Here is an 18,348-nt window from a genome sequence, read left to right as displayed (position 1 = left end):
AACAGGGGGACTAGGGTTTGTACGGTACTAGTACTGCAATACTAATGAATCACATTCGGTACTATACCGCCTCTAAAAAGTACCAGTCCCCACCCCCTTTTTTTAAACGGGCACGACAGCGCTCTGTCGTCATGTTGTGACATTGCTGGTTTTACCAGCAGAGGAGCATGTATGGCAGTGCACACACACAGAGTACTTACAAGCAGACACAGTGTGTAGACAGAAAAGGGAGAATGGATGCATTTTGGTGTAAAAAAGTCAAGATAAAAGTGAAGTTATAACACTGAAACACCCTCAAAAAGAGCTGCTTTAACACAAGTGACTAACATCCATCCACAGTGTTTTAGCTACTACTGAATCACTAATCCTCATCTCCATGGCGACCAAAAAAGTAAGTTTCTTACATGTATTATTATCACTGGAGGAGGAGGAATAGCTAAACATGCTTCACTACACAACGTTGGAGGATACAATAGCTCACCGCCGTCACAATGTAAACAAACGCTATGGGTGGATCTACACCTGATATCCACTTTAATGATACCACGTACAAGAGCATATCTAGTCGATACTACTTACATCGATGTTTTATTAACCAGACAAAAATGTATGTTATGTTTATAAAGTCAGTAAATACGTCCCTGGACACATGAGGACTTTGAATATGACCAATGTATGATCCTGTAACTACTTGGTATCACATCCATACCTAAATGTGTGGTATCATCCACAACTAATGTCAAGTATCAAAGAAGAGAAGAATAAGTGATTATTACATTTGAACAGGGTAACGGTTCAAACAAGAAAAACTGCATCAGGGAGTTGCCTACAGCCACAGCTGCAAATGTCAGTGTTTGTGACCCAGCGCTACGTGAATTATATTTTATATATTTATGATTTCCTCAAATCTGATTTGGTGTTAGAGAGCGTACACCCGGCAACTGTGAGAGTTGTTTCAAACGGTCATGGATTTAGGCTTTTTCACGCCCGAGATGAAGACCTCACATGACCTTGATGTGTCTTTCAGGACAAGGACGAGCGCTACTTGATGCTTTTCCCCAACCTTCTGCTGATGTTGTCCTCCAGTCCACGCATGAGCGGCTTCATTTACCAGGCAAGTAGCTGTCAACCTCGCCTGATTGCACAGGAAGTGAAGCGGGGGCGGGCGTCCACACTCAGCTACTTTCTAATGTACCAAGTGGAGGGCATCAGTCATATTTATCATTTATATTTACTTATTTATGATGGAGTGAAAGGTGTTTAATGATAATACAAGCATGTTTCTTTCATGAAGACAAGAAGATAAGTTGCTGTGATTGTGATGACTTGCACTGATTGGAATCAGACAGTAGTGATGATAACCTCCACATTTTCAAATGGAGGAAAAAAAATGTTTTTAAATTAAATTAAAATAAATAAATAAATAAAATAAAACACAAAATAAAATAAAAACACAATAACTTGAATTGATTGGAATCCGACAGTAGTGATGGTAACGTCCACATTTTCAAATGGAGGAGAAAAAAAACACAAAATCAAATAAAATACAAAAAATAAATAAATAAAATAAAACAAGAAAATAAAATTAAACACAAAAATCTTGCATTGATTGGAATCAGTCAGTAATGATGATAACGTCCACGATTCAAATGGAGGGAAAAAAAATAATTAAATTAAATTAAATTGAATAAAAAAATAAAAAAATTAAATAAAACACAAAATAACATAAAAACACAAATAACTTGGATTGGAATCAGACAGTAGTGATGATAACGTCCACATTTTCAAATGGAGGAGAAAACACAAAATAAAATAAATAAATAAAATAAAACACAAAATAAAATTAATAAAAATAAAACATAAATAAATGTACTCCGGCTTCCTCCCACTTCCAAAGACATGCACCTGGGGATAGGTTGATTGGCAACACTAAATTGGCCCTAGTGTGTGAATGTGAGTGTGAATGTTGTCTGTCTATCTGTGTTGGCCCTGCGATGAGGTGGCGACTTGTCCAGGGTGTACCCTGCCTTCCGCCCGATTGTAGCTGAGATAGGCGCCAGTGCCCCCCGCGACCCCGAAAGGGAATAAGCGGTAGAAAATGGATGGAAATGAAATAAAACACAACATTAAAAAAAATAAAATATTACATTGATTGGAATCAGACTGTAGTGATGATAACCTCCACATTTTCAAATGGAGGAGAAAAACACAAAATACAATAAAATAAATAAAAATAAATACAATTAACTTCAAAATAAAATTAAAATAAAACACAAAAAACTTGCATTGATTGCAATCAGACAGTAGTGATGATAATGTCCACATTTTCAAATGGAGGAGGAAAACAAAATACAATAAATACATAAAAAATAAATAAAATAAAACACAAAATAAAATAAAAATAAAACACAAAAAATTAGCATTTATTGGAATCAGACAGCAGTGATGATAACCTCCACATTTTCAAATGGCGGAGAAAAACCCAAAATACAATAAAATTAATAAAAAAATGAAAATAAATTAACAATAAAAGAAAACACAAAACACTTGCATTGATTGGAATCAGACAGCAGTGATGATAACCTCCACATTTTCAAATGGAGGAAGGAAACAAAATAAAATAAATCAATAAGAAATAAATAAATAAAATAAAACACAAAAAACTTGCATTGATTGGAATCAGACAGTAATGTTGATAACCTCCACATTTTCAAATGGAGGAGAAAAACACAAAATACAATAAAATAAATAAAGATAAATAAATAAAATTAACCTCAAAATAAATTAAAATAAAACACAAAAAACTTGCATTGATTGGAATCAGACAGTAGTGATGATAATGTCCACATTTTCAAATGGAGGAGGAAAACAAAATAAAATAAGTACATAAAAAAAAAAAATAAAATAAATAAAACACAAAATAAAATAAAATAAAACACAAAAAACTTGCATTGATTGGAATCAGACAGTAGTGATGATAACCTCCACATTTTCAAATGGAGGAGAAAAACCCAAAATACAATAAAATTAATAAAAATAAATAAATACAGTTAACCACAAAATATAATAAAATAAAACACAAAAAACTTGCATTGATTGGAATCAGACAGTACTGATGATAATGTCCACATTTTCAAATGGAGGAGGGAAACACAAAATAAATAAATAAAATAAAACACCAAATAAAATAAATGAAACACAAAAAACTTGCATTGATTGGAATCAGACAGTAGTGAGGATAACCTCCACATTTTCAAATGGAGGAGAAAAACACAAAATACAATAAAATAAATAAAAATAAATAAATAAAATTAACCTCAAAATTAATTAAAATAAAACGCTAAAAACTTGCATTGATTGGAATCAGACAGTAGTGATGATAATGTCCACATTTTCAAATGGAGGAGGAAAACAAAATAAAATAAGTACATGAAAAACATTTTTTTTTAAATAAAACACAAAATAAAATAAAATAAAACACAAAAAACTTGCATTGATTGGAATCAGACAGTAGTGATAACCTCCACATTTTCAAATGGAGGAGAAAAACCCAAAATACAATAAAATTAATAAAAGTAAATAAATACAGTTAACCACAAAATATAATAAAATAAAACACAAAAAACTTGCATTGATTGGAATCAGACAGTAGTGATGATAATGTCCACATTTTCAAATGGAGGAGGGAAACACAAAATAAATAAATAAAATAAAACACGAAATAAAATAAATGAAACACAAAAAACTTGCATTGATTGGAATCAGACAGTAGTGAAGATAACCTCCACATTTTCAAATGGAGGAGAGAAACACAAAATAAAATAAATAAATAAAATAAAACACAAATAACTTTCATTGATTGGAATCAGACAGTAGTGATGATAACCTCCACATTTTCAAATGGAGGAGAAAATAAGTCCTCCTTTCTGTCCAATACCACATGAAAGTTTGTCCAGCTTCCACACTCCTTTTTATGCACTTTACAAGAAATACATTGGCGGCAAACTCCCTAGCTAGCTAGCTAGTGCGCGCTAGCTTTCTGAGACTCTTATTTTGTTAGCGCAGGCAGGAAGAAGCAGGGCTTTTATTGTGAAGACAGGAACTGTCCGTGGCCTTTTGAAATCGGCATTTACATTTAATTTAGCAGTCGTCTGCATAAAAGTGGTAAGACACTCCTTGCCTCTTAAAAATCTCTCTAAGGGGGAGGAGTTATAGAGCCAACAGGATGGGGCTGTGTCACGCCAAATTTCTTCCCCCCTACAAAAACATTCCCCCCTATTTACTTCCGGGGTCATGATTAATACAGACGTTTTGTTAACGCTATATTATAAAATGATGACGCTATATTATAAAAATACAGACGTTTTGTTAATGCTATATTATAAAAAATAGAAAATAAAATTTAAAAAACAATTTACAAACACTAGCTATGGGATGATGCATCTACTTCTGGGGTCTTGTTTCCTCAATCAATCAATGTTTATTTATATAACCCCAAATCACAAATGTCTCAAAGGACTGCACAAATCATTACGACTACAACATCCTCGGAAGAACCCACAAAAGGCCAAGGAAAACTCACACCCAGTGGGCAGGGAGAATTCACATCCAGTGGGACGCCAGTGACAATGCTGACTATGAGAAACCTTGGAGAGGACCTCAGATGTGGGCAACCCCCCCCCTCTAGGGGACCGAAAGCAATGGATGTCGAGCGGGTCTAACATGATACTGTGAAAGTTCAATCCATAGTGGCTCCAACACAGTCGCGAGAGTTCAGTTCAAGCGGATCCAAGACAGCAATGAGAGTCCCGTCCACAGGAAACCATCTCAAGTGGAGGCGGATCAGCAGCGTAGAGATGTCCCCAACCGATACACAGGCGAGCGGTCCATCCTGGGTCCCGACGAGCGGTCCATCCGGGGTCTCAACTCTGGACAGCCAGTACTTTATCCATGGTCATTGGACTGGACCCCCTCCACAAGGGAGGGGGGGACATAGGAGAAAAAAGAAAAGAAGCGGCAGATCAACTGGTCTAAAAAGGAGGTCTATTTAAAGGCTAGAGTATACAGATGAGTTTTAAGGTGAGACTTAAATGCTTCTACTGAGGTGGCATCTCGAACTGTTACCGGGAGGGCATTCCAGAGTACTGGAGCCCGAACGGAAAACGCTCTATAGCCCCCAGACTTTTTTTTGGGCTCTAGGAATCACTAATAAGCCGGAATCTTTTGAACGCAGATTTCTTGCCGGGACATACGGTACAATACAATCGGCAAGATAGGATGGAGATAGACCGTGTAGTATTTTATACGTAAGTAGTAAAACCTTAAAGTCACATCTTAAGTGCACAGGAAGCCAGTGCAGGTGAGCCAGTATAGGTATATATGTATGTATATATGTATATAAAGGTATATACAGTACAGGCGTGATATGATCAAACTTTCTTGTTCTTGTCAAAAGTCTAGCAGCCGCATTTTGTACCAACTGTAATCTTTTAATGCTAGACATGGGTAGACCCGAAAATAATACGTTACAGTAATCGAGACGAGACGTAACAAACGCATGGATAATGATCTCGGCGTCTTTAATGGACAAAATGGAGCGAATTTTAGCGATATTACGGAGATGAAAGAAGGCCGTTTTAGTAACGCTTTTAATGTGTGACTCAAAGGAGAGAGTTGGGTGGAAGATAATACCCAGATTCTTTACCGAGTCACCTTGTTTAATTGTTTGGTTGTCAAATGTTAAAGTTGTATGATTAGATAGAGGTCGGTGTCTAGCAGGACCGATAATCAGCATTTCCGTTTTTTTGGCGTTGAGTTGCAAAAAGTTAGCGGACATCCATTGTTTAATTTCATTAAGACACGCTTCCAACTGACTACAGTCCGGCGTGTTGGTCAGCTTTAGGGGCATGTAGAGTTGGGTGTCATCAGCATAGCAGTGAAAGCGAATACCGTATTTGCGTATGACGTCACCTAGTGGCAGCATGTAGATGCTGAAGAGTACAGGGCCAAGGACCGAACCCTGGGGAACTCCACACGTTACCTTAACATAGTCCGAGGTCATACTGTTATGGGAGACGCACTGCACCCTGTCAGTAAGATAAGAGTTAAACCAAGACAGGGCTGAGTCTGACATACCAATACGTGTTTTGATACACTCTGATAAAATATTATGATCGACGGTATCGAAAGCAGCGCAAAGATGGAGGAGCAGCAACATAGATGACGCATCAGAATCCATCGTTAGCAATAGATCATTAGTCATTTTTGCGAGGGCTGTCTCAGTAGAGTGATTTGCCCTGAAACCGGATTGAAAGGTTTCACATAGATTGTTAAACGCTAAGTGATCATTTAGCTGCTCTGCAACAATTTTTTCGAGGATTTTCGAAATAAAGGGAAGGTGAGACACCGGTCGTTAGTTTACCATGAGGTCAGGATCGAGGTTAGGTCTTTTAAGGAGAGGATGAATAACCGCTTTTTTGAATGCTAGGGGAACAGTGCCCGAGGAAAGTGATAAGTTTATAATATTTAGCACTGATGGACCTAATAATACAAGAAGCTCCTTGATAAGTTTCCCAGGAAGTGGGTCAAGTAGACATGTTGTTTGTTTTATTCCATTTACACGTTGTAATAATTCTTCTAATGTTATTTGATCAAAACGAGAGAAACTATTTTGGATATTTGCAGTATCCGCCGTATATACAGTCTTATCTGTGTTACTATAACCCAGTTGTAGCTGGGACGCATTGTCTTTAATCTCCTTTCTAATAAGTTCAATTTTCTTATTAAAGAACTTCATAAAGTCATCTGCCGAATGGGTGGAGCTACTGGAAGGAGTCCCTTGTTGGGTTAGCGATGCTACTGTACTAAACAAAAATTTTGGATCGTTTTTATTAATGCGGATGAGATTTGAGTAATAATTAGTTTTAGCTAAGGTAAGCATGCGTTTATAAGTTATTAAACTATCACTCCATGCTTGATGGTGCACCTCAAGTTTAGTCGTGCGCCATTTGCGTTCCAGCTTTCAACATAATAATTTCTGGGCTCTAGTTTCTTCAGTAAACCATGCCATACGCCTTTTTGGAGCCTTTTTTAGCTTCAGCGGTGCTATACTATCAATGGTTTGGCGCAGGGCGTTGTTAAAGTTGTTAGTGAGGTTATCAATAGAGCCCACATACTTTGGGAACGGTGCCATTACCGAGGGCAGTAGGTCAGCAAGAGTCGTCGTTTCCTCACATTTCCTCTTACGTCGTCCCATAGCTTGTGTTTGTAAATTGTTTTTTTATTAATTTTTTTAGAATATAGCGTTAACAAAACATCTGTATTAATCATGGCCCCGGAAGTAAATGGGGGGAGGTTTTTGTAGGGGGAAGAAATTTGGCGTGACAGGGCCTAGAATAGATCCCTGGGGGACACCACAGTAAAGCGGAGCAGAAGAAGAGGTGGCTTCCCCCAGCCTGACAGAGAAGGACCTCTTTTAGGGCTTACGGCAAATGACAAGGGCAGCCAGTTGCCGTGGTTAAATTCTAACCCTGCTGTTGAATTAAAAAGTGTTTCTCGCCTTTTTGTCGGTTGTTTTCAATCAATCAATCAATGTTTACTTATATAGCCCTAAATCACTAGTGTCTCAAAGGGCTGCACAAACCACTACGACATCCTCGGTAGGCCCACATAAGGGCAAGGAAAACTCACACCCAGTGGGACGTCGGTGACAATAATGACCCAGTGGGACGTCGGTGACAATGATGACTATGAGAACCTTGGAGAGGAGGAAAGCAATGGATGTCTAACATGATACTGTGAAAGTTCAATCCATAATGGATCCAACACAGTCGCGAGAGTCCAGTCCAAAGCGGATCCAATACAGCAGCGAGAGTCCCGTTCACAGCGGAGCCAGCAGGAAACCATCCCAAGCGGAGGCGGATCAGCAGCGCAGAGATGTCCCCAGCCGATACACAGGCAAGCAGTAGATGGCCACCGGACCGGACCAGACCCCCTCCACAAAGGAGAGTGGGACATAGAAGAAAAAGAAAAGAAACGGCAGATCAACTGGTCTAAAAAGGGAGTCTATTTAAAGGCTAGAGTATACAAATGAGTTTTAAGGTGAGACTTAAATGCTTCTACTGAGGTGGCATCTCGAACTGTTACCGGGAGGGCATTCCAGAGTACTGATTAAGAGTTTTCTCTTAATAACGATCTGGCAGTGGCCAGCGTCATCTCACAAGACCTTCGGGTGCCGTGAATGTCAACCAAGTGACCAAAGTCACGTCTTGGTGAAGATTGGTGATCCATCCTTTTTAACTTAATTTGTTGAATGGCTGGCTGGCGGTGGAGTGACACACCCTCTACCATCCACCGCCAGCTCGCCATCCACATAGTGGCACCCCGGAAGTAAACAATGATGGCGTCCATCTTTGGTTTAGGGAAGGCTGGCGTTGACTGGCACCACGGTGACGAGGCATGCGGAGGACGCTGACGGTGCACACTTTGCCTTCGACATCACAGGTCTGTGTGCCCATTCCTCTTCTACCAGGGTCTGTCCTCACCCTCCCGTGACATGACGTGTGTTTGTGTGGCGCAGGAAGCGTGACGGAGCGCCTCACCGTCTTCTGCAGCAGCGCCGGCGAGCTGCAGGAGTGGCTGGAGCACCTGCAGCCGTTTAGTAAAGGCGGCAGCCCCGCCGGCACCATCTTGAAGGTGAGACGAGGACAAAGTGCACACGGAGGTGAACACGGTGAAACCGTGATCACCGACTTCTTTCCTTCGTGCAGAGCGTGGAGAGCAAGTCACTGAGCACGGTGGGCGCCCCCACCCACTTGTCACACCTCGGCAGCTTCAGCGCCACGAGCCGTGGGCCCCTGGAACCGCCTAAAAGCAGCAAGCCCTGGTCGCTCAGCTGCCTGCGCCCAGCGCCGCCCCTTAAGGCGTCCGCCGCCCTGGGCTACAAGGAGGTTAGTGGTGCTTCAGGGAGTCAACTGTTGTTTTTACCAAGGTTACTATTAACTAGTTATACATGTGTTACCAAGGTTACTATTAACTAGTTATACATGTGTTACCAAGGTTACTATTAACAAGTTATGCATGTCTTACTTTGGTCAAAGTCCTCAAAACTTTATTACACAGAATATACAGCCACATCATTAGGTACTCCACCTGAATCTTGCCACCTACCGTATTTCCTTGAATTGCCGCCGGGTATATAGTATGTGCCTGCCTAGAATTACTGCCGGGTCAAACTCATTTCGCCAAATAATTAGCATATGCCTATAATTTCCGCCGGGTCAAACTCGTCACGAGTGACGCTTCACGCGTCGTCATTTTCAAAATGGAGGAGGCTGATTTCAATCATTTCAAATTGCATAAAGGGAAGAAGATTAAGAGCTATTCAGTAGGATTTAAGGTCCAAGCTATTGAATATGCTAAAAAGAACAGTAAGCAGCTATGTTTTATTAATATACCGTAGCCGCGTGTGTCAAATATGAGTCATTAAATGACTCCCGCCTCCTGGTGGTAGAGGGCGCTAGTGATCCTTCTTGCGACTACTCGGCTGCAGAAGAAGTGACAACAAGCAGCAAGAGTGAGCAGCGATCCTTTATTTTTTCCTCTGGTTTGCACTTTTAACATGGAGGATTACATATCTAAAATAAAACAGTTTTCTAAACTGGACTTTCAATGGAAGCAAGAGATAGAAGATCTCCTTCGAGACAAAGAGACTTTTAAAACTGAAGAAAGATAAGGAAGACTTTTATAAACAAGTTATCGATGCTTTTGATCAGAAGGAGCTGCGCATGGACTTCATTTATAAGTAAAGGTAAGACCATTATAACATTTTTTTTATTAAATTTGCTTTTCATGATGGTATCCTTACATCACACTCCATTTTTTAAGCGCAGGCCTAAATATACCACATGCCTTTGGTAAGTGCCGGAGTGACAAGAGGTTTTAAAATAATTAGCGCCTTGGCGGCAATTCAAGGAAATACGGTATGTGAATAATGCTCAATTTTGTCAGACATTCACATTTTCATCACATTTCATCCTCTCTTTTTTAATTTTATTTTATTTGTGACTAGAGAAATAATCAATTTTTCATGTGCATCGCAATTTGGACATGGGTGATTCCAAAATTGATGAGTAAACATCAGTAACCTAATTATTTAATTCAAATAAAGTCTAAACTGTGTCTGACTGCAGCGAGCGTCCTCACCGAGAGATGCCACTAGCTCCTTTGACTGTCTGACACTTATGGTCCACTTTTACATGAGTTGAACTGTTTCTTATTACAAATGAATTGTTTTTTTTAAAGTTTAGTTTACTTTATTAGTCCACATTGCAGTGGAGACTATTCTTCCTGGGGTCCAGGCCACAAACATCACACAATCACAAAAAAAAAAAGATGACAATGCAGTACAACATGAGCAAATAATAAAATGTTGTAATACAAACATAGCAACAACAAAGAACCCCCCCAAAAAAACAATAACTTTGAGTTTACATAATAACCAATGGCCTAAAATATACATATTAGTGTTCCAAAGACAAACAATAAGTGACAAAAAAGTACCATCCATCCATTTTCTACTTCTTGTCCGGTAATCAATAAAATAGTCAATAATCAATAACACCATTCATGACATTAGGTACAATCTAGAATAATCTCTTTCCACACTACTGTCCGTGCCAGTAAGTGATTGCCCAACATAACAGTCTTTTCAAAACATCACTTTTGGCGAAGCGACTGAGATGAGAATCAGCACCTCCAAGTCCGAGTCCATGGTTCTCACCCAGAAAAGGGTGGAGTGCCATCTCCGGGTTTGGGAGGAGACCCTGCCCCAAGTGGGGGAGTTCAAGTACCTAGGAGTCTTGTTCACGAGTGAGGGAAGAGTGGATGGTGAGATCGACAGGCGGATCGGTGCGGCGTCTTCAGTAATGCGGACGTTGTATCGATCCGTTGTGGTGAAGAAGGAGCTGAGCCGGAAGGCAAAGCTCTCATTTTACCGGTCGATCTACGTTCCCATCCTCACCTATGGTCATGAGCTTTGGGTTATGACTGAAAGGATAAGATCACAGGTAGAAGCGGCCCAAATGAGTTTCCTCGGCTGGGTGGCGGGTCTCTCCCTTAGAAATAGGGTGAGAAGCTCTGTCATCCGGGAGTAACTCAGAGTAAAGCCGCTGCTCCTCCACATCGAGAGGAGCCAGATGAGGTGGTTCGGGCATCTGGTCAGGATGCCACGTCCGACCGGTAGGAGGCTACGGGGAAGATCCAAGACAAGTTGGGAAGACTATGTCTCCTGGCTGGCCTGGGAAGGCCTCGGGATGCCCTGGGAGAAGTTCGACCCAGTGGCTGGGGAGAGGGAAGTCTGGGCTTCCCTGCTTAGGCTGCTACCCCCGCGACCTGACCTCAGATAAGCAGAAGAAGATGGATGGATGGATGTGTATATGTATGTATATATATATATATATATATATATATATATATATATATATATATATATATATATATATATATATATATATATCCATCCATTTTCTACCGCTTAATCCCTTTTTGGGGTCGCGGGGGGGCGCTGGCGCCTATCTCAGCTACAATCGGGCGGAAGGCGGGGTACACCCTGGACAAGTCGCCACCTCATATATGAAATACTTGACTTGGTGAATTCTAGCTGTAAATCTACCCCCACCTCCCAAAATCGGAGGTCTCAAGGTTGGCAATAATATGACTAATATTGATATTGTTTTTGATAATAATATACAAAAATATTATAATTATGATTATGTAATATTACAATTTAATTATTTTAATTAGTTTTTATATGAAAAATGGATACAAAATAAATGCCTTTACCTTAATAGACGCCTGCTACTCTCTGCTGTTGAGTAATTAAATGTCCCATATGAAATGAAACTGTGCTGAAAGACATACTGTATCATTCATTCTATTTTCCTTTTTCATTTTCCTGGAAAAATCTTACATTTGGCTCCTCTTTTTGCATTTGGAGACACTGAATCCTTCTGGCATGTGCATGTAATCACTCGCATGACTCCGAGCCAACATTATTTCATAAGCAGCGCACAAAAGTAATTTTGTTTCTGATCCCACAATGCATTGCTCTTCTCCCCACCACACAAGTCATGGAGGGTGTTGCCAGTGTGTGATAATGTCGACATCTTCATCACATGCTTCTCCTGACATATTTTCATACACTTTTTCCTCTCTTTCTCCACTCCCTGTGTGTAGAGGATGTCTTATATCATGAAGGTAAGGTTAGATTCCTCTCTACTTCCCTTTCTCAGTGTGTGCGTGTGTGTATATATATATATGTATAGTAGTGGTCAAAAGTTTCCATATACCTGTAAAGAACATACTGTCATGGCTGTTTTAAGGTTCCCCAAAATTATTTCTAGGATTAAAGGCCTCACCTTTTCTCCTCCAAACATATTGCTGGGTATTGTGGCTCCATTTTTGTTTCATTTGACATCACATGGACAAAGATAAGACCTTCTGGAGGAAAGTTCTGTGGTCAGATGAAACAAAAATGGAGCCACAATACCCAGCAATATGTTTGGAGGAGAAAAGGTGAGGCTTTTAATCCCAGGAAGACCATACCTACCGTCAAGCATGGTGGTGGTAGTGTTATGCTCTGGACCTGCCAATGGAAGTGCTGCTTTAAATAGGAGGATTATCTCCAAATTGTTCAGGACAAGCTAAAATCATCAGGGGGGAGGTTGGGTCTTGGGTGCAGTTGGGTGTTCCAACAGGACAATGACCCCAAACACACCTCAAAAGTGGTCAAGGAATGGCTAAATCAGGCTAGAATGAAGGTTTTAGAATGGCCTTCCCAAAGTCCTGACTTAAAGGTGTGGACAATGCTGAGGAAACAAGTCCAACACATTTAGCTTAACTGCAGCAATTTTGCGGTGAAAAATGTAAGCAGAAGCTTGTGGATGGCTACCAAAAGCACCTTATTGCAGTTAAACTTGCCAAGGGACATGGAAGCAAATATGAACATTGCTGTACGTCAGAGGTGGGTAGTAACGCGCTACATTTACTCCGTTACATCTACTTGAGTAACGTTTGGGATAAATTGTACTTCTAAGAGTAGTTTTAATGCAACATACTTTTACTTTTACTTGAGTATATTTATAGAGAAGAAACGCTACTTTTACTCCGCTCCATTTATCTGCAATCAGCTCGTCACTTTTTTTTAATCGATCTGTTAATGCACGCTTTTTTCGTTTTGATTTTGTCAGACACGCATTCAAAGTAGGAACTATCACATGCCTGCGTTTCGCCAATCAAATGCAGTCACTTGTGACGTTGGACCAATCAAACAAAACCAGGCGGTCACGTGACCGTCACACGTCGAACCCGACCTAAAAAAGTTGAAAAACGTATTGGGGTGTTACCATTTAGTGGTCAATTGTACGGAATATGTACTGTACTGTGCAATCTACTAATAAAAGTTTCAATCAATCGATCAAAAGTGTAAAGGAAAAAAGACACATTTTATTTCAACCGTACTTCCCGTCAAAAGCCTAAAGACTGATCGCACAGTTCCTGTCTTCACAATAAAAGTGCCGCTCCATCGCGCCTGCGCTAACAAAATAAGAGTCTCCCAAAGCCAGCGCAAACAAGCGAGCAAGCTACGGAGTTTGCCGCCAATGTATTTCTTGTAAAGTGTATAAAAACAAATATGGAAGCTGGACAAATAAGATGCCAAAAACCAACGACTTTCATGTGGTATTAGACAGAAAAGAGGAACTTTTTTTTCTCCTCCATTTGAAAATGTGGACATTATCAGCACTATACTGTCTGATTCCAATCAATGCAAGTCATCAGAATCAGGTAATACACCAACTTATATTCTTGTCTTCATGAAAGATAGGAATCTATATGTTAAACATGCATGTATATTCATTAAAACACCTTTAACATGTCAACAAAAACGGCAAAATAAATAACTATGAATTATATAATATATATATATATATATATATGGTATGTGTGTGTATGTATATATGAGGTTGATCACCTCGACTTGGTCATTTATTAAGTAATTGATTAACGTTGAAAAACTTATTGGGGTGTTACCATTTAGTGGTCAATTGTAGGGAATATGTACTGTACTGTGCAATCTACTAATAAAAGTTTCAATCAATCAATCAATGCCTACTGAGCCTATGGTGCTGTTAAGTTATTGTGGCTCAATTTGCCTTATTTTTTTTTATTTTAATGTATTATTATTTAATATATATTATTGTTTATATATTTGGGTGACTACTCCTTACTTTTACTTGAGTAATAAATCTCTAAAGTAACAGTACTCTTACTTGAGTACAACTTCTGGCTACTCTACCCACCTCTGCTGTACGTATACTTTTGATTGCTCACATTTCAGTAGAGCCATAATAAATTCATAAAAGAAGCAAACATCATGAATAATTTTTGTGAGCAACAAATATGTGCTCCAATCACTACATCACAAACACATAAGAAATGATTGGAAAGTCAAGACAGCCATGACATCATGTTCTTTACAAGTGTACCTACACTTTTGACCACCACTCTCTTTCTGTGTGTGTGTGTGTGTGTGTGTGTGTGTGTGTGTGTGTGTGTGTGTGTGTGTGTGTGTGTGTGTGTGTGTGTGTGTGTGTGTGTGCGTGTGTGTGTGTGTGTGTGTGTGTGTGTGAGAACAATCACGCCTGGCTCTGTGTGGTTTCCTGCTGAAGCTTGCATGTGTATTCTATGTTTCCTGCAATAAATGTCCCACGCTTGGTTGAAAAAGCACAGAAACCAAACAGAAGCTGATGGCCCGTCTGTCAAAGCAAGAACTGTATTCATTGTTTTAAGCCTATAAGACACAAGATCAGATTGTGCGCTTTTTAAGCTCAAATTGGTTTATTTAGGTTAGCGCAAGGCTAAGCCAATATGCCACACATATGTGAATTATATTTACATAGGGCTTTTCTCTAGTGACTCAAAGCGCTTTACATAGTGAAACTCAATATCTAAGTTCTATTTAAAGCAATGTGGGTGGCACTGGGAGCAGGTGGGTAGAGTGTCTTGCCTCAGGACACAACGGCAGTGACTAGGATGGCGGAAGCAGGAATCGAACCTGGAACCCTCAAGTTGCTGGCGCGGCCGCTCTACCAACCGAGCTATACCGCCCCATATTGTGCAAGATGGTGTAAAAGTCAAATTTTGTATTACTCTAATGCTAATATACACAATTTTAACATCTTCCATACCTTTTTGTATAGAACTACCGTATTTCCTTGAATTGTATATAGTATGCGCCTGTTTAGAATTACTGCCACATCAAACTCATTTCACAAAATAATTAGCGCATATCTAGAATTTCCGCCAGGTCGAACTCATTTTGCCAAATAATTAGCGCATGTCTAGAATTTCCACCAGGTCAAACTCGTCACGTCATGAGTGACACTTCACCTGTCATCATTTTCAAAATGGAGGAGGCTGATTTCAATCATTTCAAATCGCATAAAGCGAAGAAGATTAAGAGCTATCCAGTGGGATCTAAAGGCCTACTGAAATGAGATGTTCTTATTTAAACGGGGATAGCAGGTCCATTCTATGTGTCATACTTCATCATTTCGCGATATTGCCATATTTTTGCTGAAAGGATTTAGTAGAGAACATCAACGATAATGTTCGCAACTTTTGGTTGCTAATAAAAAAGCTTGCCTGTACCGGAAGTAGCAGACGATGTGCGCGTGACGTCACGGGTTGTGGAGCTCCTCACATCTGAACATTGTTTACAATCATGGCCACCAGCAGCGAGAGCGAGTCGGACCGAGAAAGCCTCGATTCCCCCATTAATTTGAGCGAAGAGGAAAGTTTTGCGGATAAGGAAAGTTAGAGTGAAGCACAAAAAAAAAAATAAGAAAAGGCGACGGCTCCAGGCGGCGGCAGTGTGAGCGTTTCGGATGTAATTAGACACATTTACTAGGATAATTCTGGAAGATCCCTTATCTGCTTATTGTTTTAATAGTGTTTTAGTGAGATTGTAAAGTCATACCTGAAAGTCGGATGGCTGCGGTGAAAGCCAGTGTCTCTCAGAGAAGCCGAGGAGCCAAGATCACAGCTGCCTTTTTGACAGCTACAGGAGGAGGTCCCATAATCCACTGAAGTCTCCGGTAAGAGCCGACTTAATATCACAATTTTCCCATCCAAAAACTTGCTGGTTGACGTAGAGAAACATGTTCGCTTGACCGCTCTGTGTTAAAGCTTCACAACAAAGAAACACCGGCTGTGTCTCGGTGCTAAAGGCAGCTGCAATCCACCGCTTTCCACCAACAGCATTCTTCTTTATAGTCTCCATTGTTAATTGAAGAAATTGCAAAAGTTTCAGCAAAACAGATGTCCAAATTACTGTGTAATTATGCTATGAAAAGATACTACTTTTAGCCGTGTGTGGGGCTGGGCTAATATGTCCTCTCCAACCCGAGATGTCAAGCGCACGCGTCATCATTCAACGACGTTTTCAATAACAAACTCCGCGGGAAATTTAAAAATATAATTCAGTAAACTAAACCGGCCGTATTGGCATGTGTTGCAATGTTAATATTTCATCATTGATGTATAAACTATCAGACTGCGTGGTCGCTAGTAGTGGCTTTCAGTAGGCCTTTAAGCTCCAAGCTAATGAATATGCTAAAAAGAACAGTAAGCGGCTATGTTTTATTAATATACCGCAGCTGCGTGTGTCAAATATGAGTCATTAAATGACTCCCGCCTCCTGGTGGTAGAGGGCGCTAGTGATCCTTCTTGCGACTACTCGGCTGCAGAAGAAGTGACAACAAGCAGCAAGAGTGAGCAGCGATCCTTTATTTTTTCCTCTCGCTTGCACTTTTAACATGGAGGATTACATATCTAAAATAAAACAGTTTTCTAAACTGGACTTTCAATCGAAGCAGGAGGTAATAAAGGAAGATCTCCATCGAGACGGAGAGACTTTTAAAACTGAAGAAAGATAAGGAAGACTTCTATAAACAAGTTATCGATGCTTTTGATCAGAAGGAGCTGCGCATGGACTTCATTTATAAGTAAAGTTAAGACCATAATAACGTTGTTTTTTTTTAGTAAATGTGCTTTTCATGATGGTATCCTTACATCGCACTCAAATTTACAAGCGCAGGCCTAAATTTACCGCATGACTTTGGTAAGTGCAGGAGTGAGAAGAGGTTTTAAATTAATTAGCGCCCCGGCGGCAATTCAAGGAAATACGGTAATCACATTTGACACTTAAATCTTCACATTTTTCAGCTTTTTAAGACGCTACGGGAGAAATGAATGCACTTTGGGACAAAATATCAACAAAGACCTCCCAGTTGGTGACTTTATTCAATATTTACTATACATTTATATAATCAATAATTAATTGATCAGCTGTTTTGTTTATTTTTTCCTTATCTTGGTGAGTATGCTTTCAATTACGCGGAAACTGTTTTGGGAAAGCCCCTTTTTCTAAATCCATCAAGGTTTGGTTGGGTGAGTTTGGTGCGGAAGAACTTGAGAGCCCTGACCTCAACCCCATCAAACATGAAAGGACGGTGGATCCGATAACAATATTTTGGTACCAAGATGTATTTTGATAATTTCCTAAATAAAGGGGACCACAAAAAATGTCATTATTGGCTTCATTGTAACAAAAATGTTAGTGTAGATGAAAAATATGTTTATTATTGTCATTTAGTCCTTCAATAAAATGTTGAACATACTAGACAACTTGTCTTTTACTAGTAAGTAAACAAACAAAGACTCCTAATTAGTCTGCAGTAACATATTGTGTCATTTATACACCTATTATTTTATACACATTATGAGGGACAAACTGTAAAAAATAATTACTCATCTACTTGTTCTTTTACTGTTAATATCTGCTTACTTTCTATTTCAACATGTTCTATCTACGCTTCTGTTCAAATGTAATAATCACTTATTCTTCTCTTCTTTGATACTTGACATTAGTTTTGGATGATACCACACATTTAGGTATGGATCCGATACCAAGCAGTTACAAGATCATACAATAAAATATAATACCTAATAAACCAATAATAATATGGTTAAGAAATACTGATGTAAAGGGTAGGTGTCGCGCTGTTTTCTGTTTCAACATGTTCTATCTACACTTCTGTTCAAATGTAATAATCACTTGTTCTTCTCTTCTTTGCTACTTGACATTAGTTTTGGAGGATACCACACATTTAGGTATCGATCTGATACCAAGTAGTTACAGGATCATACATTGGTCATATTCAAAGTCCTCATGTGTCCAGGGACATATTTACTGACTTTATAAACATCATATAGGTTAATTTGAAAAAG

The 18,348-nt window shown here is 39.5% G+C and overlaps 1 protein-coding gene across 1 annotated transcript in view; it reads left to right on the top strand.

Annotated features, from left to right (window-relative positions):
• arhgef6 (Rac/Cdc42 guanine nucleotide exchange factor (GEF) 6) overlaps positions 1-18,348 on the top strand; it is an 85,287-nt gene that overhangs the window by 50,293 nt on the left and 16,646 nt on the right. Inside the window, exons 13-17 of the mRNA XM_061900011.1 lie at positions 1,028-1,114; positions 8,421-8,502; positions 8,579-8,694; positions 8,769-8,948; positions 12,235-12,255. Of these exons, the coding sequence (XP_061755995.1) occupies positions 1,028-1,114; positions 8,421-8,502; positions 8,579-8,694; positions 8,769-8,948; positions 12,235-12,255 (486 nt within the window). The remainder of the gene's footprint in view (positions 1-1,027; positions 1,115-8,420; positions 8,503-8,578; positions 8,695-8,768; positions 8,949-12,234; positions 12,256-18,348) is intronic.

Source organism: Nerophis ophidion, linkage group LG05, assembly GCF_033978795.1.
Source record: "Nerophis ophidion isolate RoL-2023_Sa linkage group LG05, RoL_Noph_v1.0, whole genome shotgun sequence".
Classification (NCBI taxonomy): domain Eukaryota; kingdom Metazoa; phylum Chordata; class Actinopteri; order Syngnathiformes; family Syngnathidae; genus Nerophis; species Nerophis ophidion.
Note: the sequence above shows the minus strand (reverse complement) of the source record. Positions and strands in the feature narration are given on the sequence as shown.